A 15,359-nucleotide genomic window follows, 5' to 3' on the forward strand; every position below is an offset into this window, starting at 1 on the left:
TTATTTATTAAAATCTGTTTTTTTTAATAATAAAATATGTTCTTTTCAACAACAATAAAGTAACAATTTTTCTACTCAAAGTTACTTTTTTTTTAACATCACAACATGACTATACCAAACAGTCAAGTAAATATTCTGTCTGTTAGTTTTTCCAGGATCTAACAACTTTACAAATACTAACATTAAAATTTAAGAGGGTGTTTGAGATAAATTATAAGTTTTAAAATAATTTATGTTATTTTTAGAGAGCTTCTACGTTTCAATATTTCTTTGGTAACAAATTAAAGGTATGAGATTGCTTATAGGATTGAAAAATAAGTTGTTTTAAAAATATTGAATCATCCTAATATAATTTTAAAGATCAAAGTACATCCACAATCTTAACGACTAATTTATAAAATGAGATCTCACAGCATATTAACTCCTAAAAGTCACGAATTTATAAATTACACAAATAAATTTAATTAAAGACTCTAAGCAGTAGTTGAAATCTTGGGTACGAAAAGAAGTTTGAGAAAGAGTTCAATTTGTGTCCCTTTGAGCATGTAGCATGCACGCGGGCTAGGGCTGGTTTCTCTCTTTAGATGGCTATATATAATATATATACATACACTATTGCATCCAAGACTTGTGAAATAATCAAAAACTTCATAGTTTCACCAGTGATTGACATTTGAACTATGCCCAAACCCTTTTTAAGCTCAAGGTCAATGTCGTGCCAAAAGATTGCGTTCCCTTTGGAAAATGAGTCAAACTTTGGATACCTTTTGGCAGCAGAGTAAAGTGGGAATAGAGTATAGTTTCAAATGGCAAACCCACCATTTCTGTCAAAAGTTTATACATCATGGTGAAAAAATACTCGATTAAAAAGATGGTTAAAACATATTACCGAACATAAACAATATGAAGTTCATCCACAGACTACAAACAAAACGAATATGCAAGGAGAAGTCCAATGATTCAAAAACTGTTTGCAATAAACAGTAAAACTATTCTCTCTAACTGTCATCTTCCATAGCACCTGCTTCCTTAACATCAATCGTGAAGCTATACTCTTGATCACAGCCCAAATAAGAATCACACATAAAATAGAGTGCGTATGTTTTCTTCCCAGCTTCTGTAGGAGCAGTAAAATCTAGTTTGACCCTGGACTTCCTTTGGAGAGCAACTCTTTTAATAGCAAGCAGCTGATTAGTTTTAGTATCACCAACAACCAGCCACCATCCTTCTTCTTTTGCTTTAGGATATCTAGGGGAATCTACAGGTCCAACCTCTGTCCGTCCTTCAAGATCTCTCTCAAGACTTACGTGAACACTAATGTCTTCTCCAGCTCCTATATTATCACTATCCAGCACCTCATAGGTCAAATCAATGTTTGGGAAACGGTTGCAGAACCTTGCAATATCCATCAACCGCGAGTCTGACATCTGCAGGAGTTCTCGCCTGTCTTCGTCCTCCATTTCCACCAGATCAAAGACGGTCTCGATACTCCTCCCGGGATTTTCCTGACACCTCTTTGCTAATTCCTTCGTGAAATGGGGAAGTTGGAGGAGCATCGAATCACGCTCCCACATTCCCTGTGTCACCATCTGACTTACTTCCATGGTCAGGAGGGCCAGGCTAAGCCATCCACTGCTGGAAATAACATCAACCATGGCTTGAAGTAGCCTAGAAGCATAAATTAGGACCTCTTGCTGGTCAGCCGCCATATTTCCAACAATCATTTGCCTAGAGAAGTGAGCTTGCAGCAGAGCATTGGCCTTCACATGTGGATCTGTGAATTTTGGGCTTTCAAAGGAGAATCGTTGGTGATTGATTAGCTTCCTTATCACTTCTTCCTCACCAGGCCGTATCGGAAGTTGTTCATATTCTGAAGCTGAAGCTAATATCTCCAGTAGACCCTTCAACTTTGTTTTGGAAGACAGAGACGAACTAAAGCGCTCAATTGTAGTATAACTGATGTAATAATAAGAAGCAATCATGCCAAGATTCAATGGTGACAACAAAAATTCATCCTCAACGGCAACGCATTTACTTGCTTCTAGATCACTGAGTGTGCTTTCCACAAGTTCGGAGAGATGATCTGACAGGTGCCTGTGACTAACACCCTGAAGATTATAATAGTTTGGATTCTGAGCCAGCCTTCTGTACATAAATGTCCAAGTGATGTAGTCCACAGCATCTTGTTTGTTTTGAATCACTCCAACCACAACCTCTGCGTTCAGATTATCATGCAAATAATGATGCAAATGGCTTTCCACGGGAAAGGCTTCATACAAGAATTTCTTGTAGTATTCTTTACGCGGAGCATGACAAAGAATGACACATTTTCCAGAGTTATCCACAAGAGGTCGACTGGCACGACCCATCATCTGCAATAAATCAGTGACTGGGTAATCTGAGTGAGCACTCTCCCTGCCATCATAATACTGAGTTCCCATAACCACCACCAGATGTGCAGACAAAGAGAGTCCCCAACACATTGAACTGCTCATCACACAGACTTGAATCCATCCTGTTTCAAACAGTGTCTTCACTATATCTCGGTCTGTGCCGGTTATCCCCTCATGCAAATAGCCTACACCAAACCGAACTGTCTCCCTCAATGTAGGTTCCCTAATCCTGCTAACAAAAGGCTCCAGCTCTTCAAAAGATTTCAATAAGAAGGCTGATTTTTCCTCACTGTCCACGTCAGAATATGTCATGAGATCCACAGCAGTGAGACGGGCATGCTTCCTGGTAGGAACAAATACAATTGCAGGTTTTCCATTCTTAGCATGCTGTACAACTGCAGTGTATGTAGGCTTAGTCATAGCTTGCATCCTTGCTTCAAAATTAGCAATGTCAATACCCTGGATGTGAATTTCCAGAGGCACGGGCCTCACACCAGGAGGAAAATTGAAAAGACCGTGAGAGGAAGCACCAATCCATTCTCCCAAATCCTTGGTATTTGCAAGAGATGTTGACAACGCCACAATACGAATTTTGTTCTCCACCTGACTAGCAATATATCTCATTCTCGAGACTATAATCTCCAAGACAGGGCCACCTTGACCTCCGATCAAATGGAGTTCATCAATAATAAAGAGGCTAACCTGCTGAACATATTTCCGTTGTTTCCATCGGCGAGATAAAGCATCCCATTTCTCAGGAGTGCTGATAATTAAATTACCTTTCTCCAGGAGTTTCAAGTCAGTTGCAGTTTCACCAGTTAACTCAACGACCTTCATTCCAAGGCCCTCTTCAAACTTCTTCCAATCATGATAACGTTCCTTCGCAAGAGCTTCAAGAGGAGCAATATAGACAGCGCGCATGACACTATCAGATCCTTTCTGATGATTCCTTAGAACAGCAAATTCAGCACATATGGTCTTCCCGCTACCAGTAGGAGCAGCAACCAACACATTATCATCTGAATTATACAAGATTGTGAAAACCTGGGTCTGGACAGGATTGAAATGCTTGAATTGTTGATAGAGGGCTTCATAAGCTGGGTTTCTCAATGCTGTCACAGGAAGGGGTTGCAAATCCAGTAATTCTGTTGGGGGAGGATATTTTTCAGGCAAAATAAGGTGCCTAAATGAAACAGGCAGAACAGTCTGCGATCCCAACCATCTATCTGACACAACATTGATGAAGTACTGAGGAGGTAGTGGTTCATAAATGGGAACTGTGAAATTCAGAGTGTGATCTTCATCGATATACTGTTTCTTCAACATGAAATATTCGTGGTGAAGAATATACTCGCCATCATTATCCTCGACAATGACCCAAAAGGGCTCCACATACCCATGGACTTTGTCATCCCATTGGAAGTCGGGCGTAATGGTTAGTTCCACCCTCAATATAGAGCGAGTGATTGGTTGAACTTGTGCTGCAAGATTAAGCTTCGGAAACTGATGAATAAACTTATGAAGTGTTCTTCCCATCTTAGGAAAACGAATAAGTTCTCCAATCTCCTGTGAAGAGAGATCATAGTACCTTGCCCAAGACAGATCTTTCTTTTCCAACTTCATTAAAATTTCATTCGGAATACCATGAAACTGACGAAGTGGTGTCTGGACGCTCCACATCCTCTTGCCTACCATTTTGCACAATTTTAAAGCCTTCTCAGTCAACTGAGACCATCCCCTTTTCAGAACTATCTCAAACAGTGCTCGCATTAGACGTCCAGCACTCTGCAAAAGAAAAGAGTAAAAATCAGAAAACAAGAGCAAAGTTGCAATTTAACTATAATGACATTGACTCATGACCAATCAGAAAACTCAAATAGGTGCGAATGCGGCTTTGAAACCTGAGTAATAAAAACCATGTCGGAGGTTAATGACAACCCTTCGAGCTTCAGCTGCGAAATATACGCTTGAAGCAGAACATTGATCTTGGCACTAGGCTCCTCAAGACTCTCTTTGATTGGAATAGGGACTCGGTCTAAAAGCTTAGCTAGTTCCATCTTCTCATCTTGTCTCACAGTTACATATTTGAACTCTTCACTGAGAGAAAATAGACGACAAAGTTCAATATCACCCATTGTTGGCTTCAAATGTTCATTATACGTGGATATTGTTCCATGAGTTATATAGTAATAACTGGCAATTCGACCCAAGTCAGTGACCTGGAAATATCCACTCTTTCTATCATACTTCACCAGATTATTCTTGTCCAATATTGTAGCTGCTGAATGAATCTGAAACAGAGAAAATAAAGACTCACTCAATAGATGAAATAATGCATCAAAGTCGGTTAAAACTACATTCAATAAAGCAAAACATCTTTTATATAAAATTAATCCAAACGTAAATTGAACAAGAAACATTAAGCAATCAGACAGAATGGGAGAGAACCCTGATCTTTCTACTTTCTTCCTATACATCTGATCATTCAGTCTACTTTCTTTGGTAGAGAAAGTAGGTCCCTGCATAGGTATGCAATAAACTGCCACCTCCAGAGATGTTGAGCCAACTCAAAATACATTGTGGAAGGGGTTAGCAGATCAAAGGCCGTTCATGGATTGAGGATACAGTTGGGTTACTTGGGTAGCTCAATTTTTGGATCTGCAAAACTCTGGTAAATTATAAACTCAAGAGTGCAATTTATTTGCATTCAGTTTATGACTTTAGGGAGAACAGAATTCTAAAATGAATGACTTTAGGGAGAACACAATACTAAAATTAAAATTGCAAGCACTTACGTTATTTGATGCAGTTTCAGTTCTTAAAAAAGAAGAAAGACAACAATTTCATAATAGTATCCATCTTATTCCTATCTTTCAGCCAGTCATTATTATGCTCAAATGCCTGTTATAAGGACAATTCGCAAAATTGCCCGACTTCACCTACCCAAGGAGACAGAAGAAAGTGTGCTCAAAAGGTTGCAAACGACCTGTTGATGTGACAACAACAAATAGCAGATGCAATAATTATGCGCATCTACAAGCAGTAGTCAGCATTAACCTTGACTGAGCAATTCTCTGCATGAGTAAATGAAATGAAATGCCCAGTGTCACAATTGACCTAAGTGAAAATAAAGGATTCATCTCGTCTGGCTTCCTTACTAGTTGTAAAACAAGAAATTATTAAAAATTCTATACATAATAGACCCCTTTTAGCTATCTGCTTCTTTTACGAGAAGTAGTTTATCCTTAACCTCGACTGCCAGCAATTCTGTACATATATAAATGAAAATGCCGGTTTACCTAAGTGAAAATACATGAATCACCTCCTCCAGCTTCCGTAATGACTAAAAAAAATTAAAATACTTCACCTAATAGACCCTTTTAGCTCTGTTTTTTCTTCTCCCATTCAACAGTTCTACTACTGAATTTAGTTCACTACTTTAACAAATCCAAGAGTCACGATTCTTCCTTTTTATGTTAGGCTGGCCTATAGCCTTTTAAAGGAATTGAGTTTGCAGCCTCCGGCGCCTTTTTTGATTACTTTTTTTTGTTGAACCCCCATCAGTCAACCTAATTTACATTGGCATACATGTAACCAGCAATTCACACACAAGCAAGAAAACCACAAGAGTTTTACTATTGGTAACACCTGCATGCATATCCTGTGCTCTCATATAAGCAACAAATAAAAACCATCACCGTAGAAACAAGTGGAAGTAAACTACGAAAAATTTAAGAAAGAACAACAAAACAATACAAAAACGAGCATGGGGATAATATGTTTTACCAGATCAGCTCTTCTTTCCTCCAAATCTCGATCTCTAGTGAGAATATCGGGTGCCAAACCATATAATGTTGGATTCCGTACCATCCGTACAAAAAGGTAAGTGTACAAGAGCCATTTGCAAGCTTCTCTGGCATTCTGCACAGTTCCCAGGACAATTTCGGCATTCAATTGATCAGCCAATTTAGATATGAATTGGCTTTCAATAGGAAGCTGCTGATTCATCAAAGACAGATAGTACTTAAGTTCACTATGGCCAGTTATAATTATTCCTTCACCATACGAATCGTATTGAGGTCTTCCAGCTCGACCAAGCATCTGCATGACATCTAGAGGGCTTAATTCTGTCCATGCTCCTTTCTCAGGATTGTAGATTTGAGTGCCTTTAATAATCACGGTATGAGCAGGTAAATTGACACCCCAGGCTAGAGTCGCAGTTGAAACCAAGACTTGTACATGTCCATCTCCAAAAAGTTCCTCAACAATCTGACGATCAGCTCTAACCATCCCTGCATGATGAATTGCAAAACCATATGGCAATAGGTCCTTGAGATCACTGCTCTTCACCAGCTCCGTGTGAGACTGAAGAATTTCACGGCTTGCACTGTCTTCTTTCAAGAATTTACCAACAGTGTCCTTAGCAAGGGCTGCATCACGAATAGCACGAGCAGTTTTAGCAGTCTCCTTCCTTGAGTGCACAAAGATGAGCACTTGATGCTTTCCTGCAACATCGATCACTTTATCATAACACACATCATTCATCAACTGGAATCTCTGCAGTGGCTTCTTTACTGTGATTCCAATATACTGTTGAGCCAGAGGCACCGGCCTGTAGCTATTATCAAAATGGAATAGACCCTTCTTTAAGTTGACACGCAAAAATACAGCAACATCTTCAAAATTTGGAAGTGTAGCTGATAGCCCGACCAAACGAATGTGCTCCTTGGTCGTTTCAACTTGCCGCACAGTTCTCGCAATGATACTTTCTAGGACAGGACCTCTATTGTCGTGCAGAAGATGAATCTCATCGATAATGAGAAGCTTCACAAGCTGTGTATAAGTGCGATCACCGGATTTTCTAGTAATGATATCCCACTTCTCAGGGGTTGTCACTATAATCTGAGTTTCTTCAATTTGCTGGCGACTCAATGACTGGTCTCCACTCAGTTCTTTAACCTTGACACCATAATGCTCTAGTCGATTGGAAAGATTTCCAACAACCTCGGCAACCAGTGCCTTCATCGGTGCAACATAGACAATTTTATAATTGCTATGATCAATGGATCCATCATCATTCATATGTAATGCAATCTGTTTAAGTATGGTGAGCATAGCAACATTTGTTTTGCCAGCCCCAGTGGGAGCACATAGCAAGATATTTTCTGCAGAGAATAGTGCAGTATCGTAAACTTTACTCTGGATCCTGTTCAAATGGGTCATTCCTTTGAAGGCTGGCTGTGCCCAGTCTGGCATCTTAGAGATCTGCACAAGTTCTTCACCTGCAGCCAATGGCATTGGCTTTAAAGCTGGAACATGAACTTCGTCGTACCCCTTTCTATGATATCTACAAGAACCCCCTGGAAGCTCACACTTCTTATTGGCCATCAACAGCCCACCTTGATTAAAGGCAAGGCTTTCAAGATCAAGTAATTGCCGCTGCCCCTTCAACCAATCACCATCAGCATCTCTATCAACAAGCTTATGACGCTGGCGCTCACCATCGCCACCAGATTCATCCTTCAGCCTACGGGCCTCCTCCCTAATGCTTTTCTCCATGTTCTTCTGCCTCTCTTTTGCAGTTGCCCTGGTGGCATGCAACTGATCCAGGATTGAAATGTGATCCGGCCCCAGCCCCATCATTTCCTCTTCTATCTCCTTTCTTTTGTCTTGATCTTCAGCCCTTGCCAAGCGAGTACACCATACAATTTTCAATCGGTTCCTCAATAAATATTTGATGAGACTAAATTTATCAAATTGCAGATGCACCAACAGCTTGGTCTCAACTTCACGGTCATCACCTTCAGCTAGAATCTTAAGAACCTCTTCAGCAAGATTCTGGCTTTGCTGCGGATCAATCTGCTGGCCATAAGCCTGTGAGATATTTCGTTGAAGCCAATAAGCATCAATATCCTGAACGTTTAAGTTCAGTCCCTCATTTGCTTCCAGCTTGTCATCGTCATCAATGCCACCACCCATCTGCATGGCACCAGAACCATCCACTTCCGTGATATCATCATCCTCCTCTTCATCCTCAGGTACCATATCAAGATCACTCTCTTCCTCTTCCTCTTCATTTTCCTCAAACTCAACAGCAACACCAACATCGTCGTCGAGGCCATTGTCACCATTAACAGCAGCATCACCAGCATCTCCGCCATCCTGGTAATCAGTAATGAGCCTCCCGTAGGACACTAGCTGATCAAAAGTATGGTTTGGTATAGGGTTCAACAACTTCTCGATCTCCTTTTTCTTGTCAGGATTCTTGACATTATCACTCTTAAGAACTGCTAAGATCTCATCTGCAGCACCACTGACAATATTCAAAGGCTGGCCACCCAACTGCTGCTGAATAACACTAAGCATGGCTTCGTAAGCAGCCCTTGTCTCCTTAGTCTTGGGCTGGTAAACGCCTTCATCAGAGGAAGTGAGAACACTCTCCTCTTGAAGTCGCCTCCTCTTACTCCTCGGCTGAGTAGCAGCATCAAAAGCAGGCTCCCGATCTTTTTTCTTCTTGGACTTATTAAGCTTCTCCTCTACCTCAGGGGGTTTATCCCTGTAAGCTCGGTCACCGAATGATTTCGGATCAATCTTCCCCCAGAGAGTTTCTGGCTCCCCAGTAGGCTCATGGGTGTCACGAGGGCGAGAGTCAGTAGTGAGTACAAGGCTTGAGTTGGCTCGATACTCATATTGCTTGAACCTGGCGTGCGCCTCAGCACCACCACCACCACCACCACCACCACCACCCTGATGTGCCATCTTCTTCAGTCAACAGCAAGAAAAAACAGTATACCCTAGATAGCAAGAAGTAAACAAGCCTCAATCAGTCCTTAAAACCCTAATAGTAACAAAATTAAAAGTGAATAGCATTTCACGTACTTAAACAGCGGATAAGAATCAAATAAGGCACTAGTTAAAGACCAAAACTCTCATCCCTAACAATCTAATGTGGTGACTTCAACAAATAAACCAAATTCGAAACATAACGGGAGGAAAAAAAAACTCACCAGATCACTCGGAATTCGTTCTCGAATAACAACCGCAGAGGAATTTAAAGTCGGACCAATCTACGTACTGATCCAGACAAAGAGTAGATAGGCAAAGGTTGAGCCGTAAACCGCCTTTCGTCCCTTCGACGCCCTACGTTTCCAAACTCTCGTTTTAGTCTCATATAATACAATATAGTCATATAATTAGGTAATTACATTGACCTCCTTGAGCTTCTCTACTATTACAAAAGATCTAATTAATTTTAAAAATGACATTATTTCCTTTCAACTTTGTAGGGGTATATATAATATAACAAAAATGAAAAATATCCTCAAAAAGTTTTCATAAAACACGAATAAAATTAATTAAAATGAATTCAAATTTGGTAGAAATTTGAAATCAAGTTTTTCAAATATTTAAAAAAAATATTTAATTAAATAATTATTAAAACTTCTAAAAAATAATTATGAAAACATTAAAAATTACACCCAAAGTATTTTGGTCAAGTTGTAACAATTTATGTTATAAAAGAGTAAGTATGGAATGCTATATAAATCTTTGACCAATTAAATAAATTTTTGTTAATTTTTTAATAGAGTGGTAATTTGTAATATAAATATCTGTTAGTGTAATAAGTTTTTTCCGTTAACAAAAAATAAAATAAATGCACACTATTGTTAAAATTAAAAGTTTATTCGTTTGGATTACGGATTATGATCTAAGTAGTTAATTGAATCATAAATTATGTTTTTAAATATAGATTTTTTTCCCATGTGAATAAAAAATCTCGATCATGGGCAAGAGATTTTAGTATTATCTACTCAATTTAAAATTTTGAAAAATGAACAAGGGCCATGATTTTTTATTGCAAAATATAGCCCAATGAACTTGGGCCTTTTTCATAAGGTTCCACTAGACTTTAAATATTGAAAGCCCAATTTGATTTTCTTCGATGAGCCTGCTTAAAAGGGAAATGAGCAGGCCCAAACATGGCGTCATACCCACAGCAATTGGACTAGAGAATGCGATTGCATTATAAGTTCGTAATTGAACAGCTCCAGCAAGCTCGAATCGACGTAACATGAAACCTATTAGTCCGAAAGCTATCCCAATTCCACACATTTAATACCCATTTGGTCCCTGCGAGGACGGAGCGACAAAAGTTTTGAGAGCCAACAACTCATAGGCAGTGGCTTGGTTAAAGGCTTGATGCTTCATTCACCGAATCAGTGAACGTATAAACGAAATGGGTTTGCTAGCAAGGAGCTTATTTTGCACTTGGTCTTGTGGCTTCATAGGTCAATTGTGTCGGAAATTTCGAACAACGATCTTCTCTCCACATTTATCTAAAAAAATGATCCTCGTTTGTTAATAACATAATGTAACAGTGTTGAAGTGCAATATTGCCCATTAGTGATCGAACATGACGATTGAACTGTTATATGGTTTAAAAGATTTGATTTACATCATTACAACCAGCTATAAATTTTGATAAAGCAGCAAGCGCTCGATCCTACAATTAGTATAAGAGACAAGATCATTAGTTCGATTCTCATTGATTACAAATAGTACGATTATTATGAGAGAGATTGTTGAGGTGCAATAATTAACCATATTATAAGGTAGAGCGATCGAACCATGACGTATGAACTACTATGCATTTTAAAATATTTGAGTTATAAACATCATTACCAGCAGCTATAACTTTTGATTAAACGTCAAATGATCAATCCTATAAACAGGTTGCATTATGTATTTTTAACAAACAAATGTCGTTTTTTAATACTAATCGCGACAGTCGGAATTGAAGGTTAGAAATTTAAATGTTTTGTCCGGTGAATATATTCTCCTAATATATAGTTGCATAAGCAATTATCAGTTAAAGCCTTGTACATTACATTATATGTTGGCCGTTCTTAACTATATAGCTTTGCTTATTCATCCCAAAGCTTATATTCTCAGCTATTCTTAACGTATATAGCTCATTTATTGTGCTCTGAGGATATCTTATTCTTCATAGTTTTTGTATTCATCTAAGGCTAAATGTAAACTACTCGTGTGATCATCGCCCTCTCGCGTGCGTACTGCGTAGGATATATATACATACACATTGCAGTACTATGTACATATATTGCTAAAACTACGTTGCTTCAATTTGTGACGGAGGCTTCCACAGGTGGTTGAAGCAACCGCCTTTGTATCAAAGCCCGGGTTTGGTTCCATAGCTTCCGAGCTTCGATTTCGTCGTTTGCCAAGTCCGAGCAACGACTCTCGTTACAGTCCACAAAGTACCGGCCGCTGAGGCAAGCTATATGTGGGCTTAATGCAACGTAGCACGTTGTTGCTGCTCCCTGCATTTTGAATTAATGTACATGATTTAAGCTACATCTTTTTCTACTATCAAACGAATCACATACTAGTTTTGTTTTTTTTTGTTTTTTATTTTTATCAGGTGTTTTTAGAATATATACACGATGTAGTGCTGATGCAGAACATACTAAATTTTACTTGATGTTTTATTCTGAACACTCGATTTTCGAGTAATATTGGACAAAATTACAGGTGAAGTTTTCTTGAAGTGCGATAAAATATTATATTGTGGTTAAAAATGGCTATCGATCCAAAGGGAGAAAGACAAAGGTGAGCGGACAAACCTGTGATATTGATTTCAGCAACTTGGATGCCATAAAATAAAGAGAATCTGAAATTTTTTTGTAAAAAAAGTAAAAATTGCTTACATGCATGCAAAAAGGCAAAACATGCAAGATCCACCAAAAGGATAAAGAGAAGCATGCATGCCTGTGAAAAATCCTCTGTAATCTCTGACAATCTCAGTCTTCACAATTCCTGGATGCACTGCATTGATTGTCACGTTTGCGTGCCTCGCCTGTTATTAAATTCATACGTATATTCATTCCAGTACATTGTATTATAATCAAGCATGGCATTCAATTTATGGCCTTAATAAAAATGAAATCTCATCCACAATTGTACGTGATCTTCAAATCTCCATTCTTTAAAAAAAGTTGTAATAATTTCATAAAGATTAATGTACCTTAAGCTGCCTTGCTAATTCCTTGGCATGTAATATGTTGGCCAGCTTTGATTGAGCGTAAGCGAGAGTGCCATTATAACTGCAGTAATATCATTTTCAGCCGCTTTATACATGTGTATAAAATCTACATAAAGTAAATTGAATATTTTCGAGTGAAAATTATATTTTTGGATATATATAAATCAAGTAAACTGAATATTTTCGTGAGAAAATTATATTTTTTGGTCATATATATTTGTCTTTTTGATATTTTGGTTTACAAGTTACACAACATATCGTATTTAGGCTTCATTAATGTTTGAAGATGAGAATTAGAGCATGATTACCTCTTAGGATTAAGCAATTCGGTGAAGCAAAAATCACTAGTTTTAACCCAGCTGTGAATTACTGAGGTAACATTCACTATTCTCCCTTGAATCCCGGTTTCCGATGCCGTCTCCACCATTTTTCCGAGTAGCATCTCCGTTAACACAAAATGACCTTCCAAAAACAAAAAAGAAATCAATCAGACAAATAAATCATTCAACTAATATATATATATATATATATATATTATTTTGAAGCTACCGAAAACATAAAAAGAAGCCCCACTATACGAAGAATTCAATTTTGATTTCGAAAAACATTATCCCTAAATGAATGGAAGCAAAGTAAGAAAAATTGTCCATCTGTGTCATGTCTTCGACAGTCTTGATGATTCATGACTGATAATAGTAAAGAGAATGAGAGGGAAAAAATAAAACCTGGTATATAAAAATATAGGTACCTAGGTAATTTGTCGCGAAAGTCAGCTCAAATTTGTCCTCAGAAAACTCCAATTTGTGTGAATATTTGCCAGCATTGTTTCTGCACAGTTATACCATCAGATGCAATATACATGGCCACCCTTCTTTCTCTATTTGTCCCAATCATAAATATATATATATATATAAATTTTCTTTAACTGCTGTATAAGTTCTATATTGTCTTTCGATATAAATCAACGAGAAAATTATATTTTTGTCTTAAAATTTATATATGTCTTATTTTTATTTTTGCTCATGTACTGTCTTTGTCCACCAATTGATTTTAGTTATCTTCCATGAGAGTAATGATGTGTTGTCGGACAAGATGACGACGTGACGATAGACATTGTTGACATGTTCGTTGTCATGTTAATACCAATAAAAAAAATTAACATAGAAAAAAAATATATAATTAATTAAAACTGTGAATCGACGGATAACACGATGATTATAAATGAAAATGTGGAGTAATGAAAAGACGAAAAATGAAAGTGATCGTGCTATGCGGTCCGGTGACGTTTTGGAAGAGACAAATATAAAAGTATAGCCAGGAAAAAATACAAAGAAAAGGCCAAAAACGAAATAATGATAGATACATACATACATGAGGATATGGAGTGGTGATCTTGAAGATAAGAAATCGGAACAAAATGTCTGGATGGAAGAAAATGAGCTCAAGTCTATCTCCATTATTGTTACTTCACTTTCCGGATTTTCTTTCCTTATATTTTCCTTCACAATTTCCGCCTTCCTCAAATTCCTTGCCGGAATTATTATTTTCACACCCTTTTTGGCCAGCACTCTTGCCGTTTCAGCACCGATACCGGATGTCGCACCTTATAATTAACCATATAAAAAAGAGATTCATTAAAATTACATGACTAGTATAGAATTATTAATAAATACGTGCGGTTGAATTTTGTATTTATTTATATTATAAGATCACGAAATGATTGGTAGTCCTCACATATGTCTGGAAAGAAATGGTTTACTATAATGGAGTAAGTACTGTTTCTAAGTAGAGACAAAAGTCTGTGATCTTGGTGCAATTTAATTAGAATCACGGAAAGTGCATGCCCATTTTAAAATGCAAGCATGCTTTATTCATTGGATGAAGGAATTTAAAAACTTAAATTGGTCCAAAGGGATTAACTTATATGCAGAAAGATGAATCTTTTTAATGCAAAATAAAATAAAAACTCTGCGGAAAAATGTCTGTTTCTGGGCTTCTGAGTTTGAGGTAGAGAAGATAATATGGTTAATTTGAATTCGTTTTGTACTTTTAACTAGAGCAAGATCCTGAAAAGAATGGAGTGGATCATTAATCCAAGAACAGAAACAAAATTGTCTTTTTAGGGAGAAAAAAAAAAAGCTTCCAAAAATCTTGAAATTAATAGTTCAATGTTTCTTCCCAATTAAGCCAACAAATACTTGCTCAACATACATGAAAACCAACAAAAAAATCTTGCAAAACATCAACAAATATCCTCTTTTTTTTTCTTGAAATTGGTTTCTTTTTTTTAAAAAAAAGTGTGTAAACATGAGACATATAATTGAAGAGTACTGAGTACCGGTGACAATTGCAGTGAGTTGAGAATCAGCAGGCATTGAACCACAGCAATCTCTCGCGATTTCCTCGGCAGTTGTTTTCGAACCATATCCGCTAGGGCCAGCGATTCCTGCCAAATACCTCAGTGTTTCCTTCATCATAGGAGCCAAAAATAGAACCTTACAGTTCAAGATTATTGTGACTATAGTGGAAAACATTAAATACACACTACACATCACTTTAGGTACTTCCCATGCACGCCTACCACACGTCACACCACTTTCCGGTCTCATTTTTTGGCAGTATATTTATAATACTTATTCTTTTACAGAATTTGATGTTTTCCTTCTTCTTTTTTAACAAAATCACCCCATCAAACTACAAAAAATTTCCTAAAAACACAAAAAAAAGGACCTAAACTAAAACCACAAAACAAGTTTAATACAAATACACGCGACACATGATCAACCTACTAACGCCTATATTTCTCGTGTCGCGAAAATACATATACTTGACATGCAAAAAATAAATATAGGCATAACTGACACACAAGAAAAGAACTAGTTATAGTATGTTATATTATGACA

The 15,359-nt window shown here is 37.6% G+C and overlaps 2 protein-coding genes across 2 annotated transcripts; both read right to left on the reverse strand.

The window, feature by feature from the left end:
• Positions 1-849: 849 nt before the first annotated feature.
• On the reverse strand, positions 850-9,552 carry LOC140822799 (DExH-box ATP-dependent RNA helicase DExH12-like). Its single transcript, XM_073183692.1, has 4 exons — positions 9,401-9,552; positions 6,180-9,187; positions 4,295-4,684; positions 850-4,178 (listed from the first exon to the last, which is right to left on the reverse strand). The coding sequence occupies exons 2-4, from the start codon at positions 9,150-9,152 to the stop codon at positions 999-1,001; spliced, it is 6,543 nt and encodes a 2,180-aa protein (XP_073039793.1). The 5' UTR covers positions 9,153-9,187; positions 9,401-9,552; the 3' UTR covers positions 850-998.
• A 1,765-nt stretch (positions 9,553-11,317) lies between these two features.
• On the reverse strand, positions 11,318-15,044 carry LOC140824531 (short-chain dehydrogenase TIC 32 A, chloroplastic). The gene is made up of 8 exons (XM_073186112.1): positions 14,795-15,044; positions 13,828-14,059; positions 13,205-13,284; positions 12,765-12,918; positions 12,439-12,517; positions 12,183-12,270; positions 12,038-12,084; positions 11,318-11,734 (listed from the first exon to the last, which is right to left on the reverse strand). Exons 1-8 carry the CDS (start codon positions 15,006-15,008, stop codon positions 11,534-11,536), a joined length of 1,095 nt encoding a protein of 364 aa, XP_073042213.1. The 5' UTR covers positions 15,009-15,044; the 3' UTR covers positions 11,318-11,533.
• Positions 15,045-15,359: the final 315 nt, after the last annotated feature.

The sequence above is a fragment of the Primulina eburnea genome, chromosome 2 (assembly GCF_022965805.1).
Source record: "Primulina eburnea isolate SZY01 chromosome 2, ASM2296580v1, whole genome shotgun sequence".
Classification (NCBI taxonomy): Eukaryota; Viridiplantae; Streptophyta; class Magnoliopsida; order Lamiales; family Gesneriaceae; genus Primulina; species Primulina eburnea.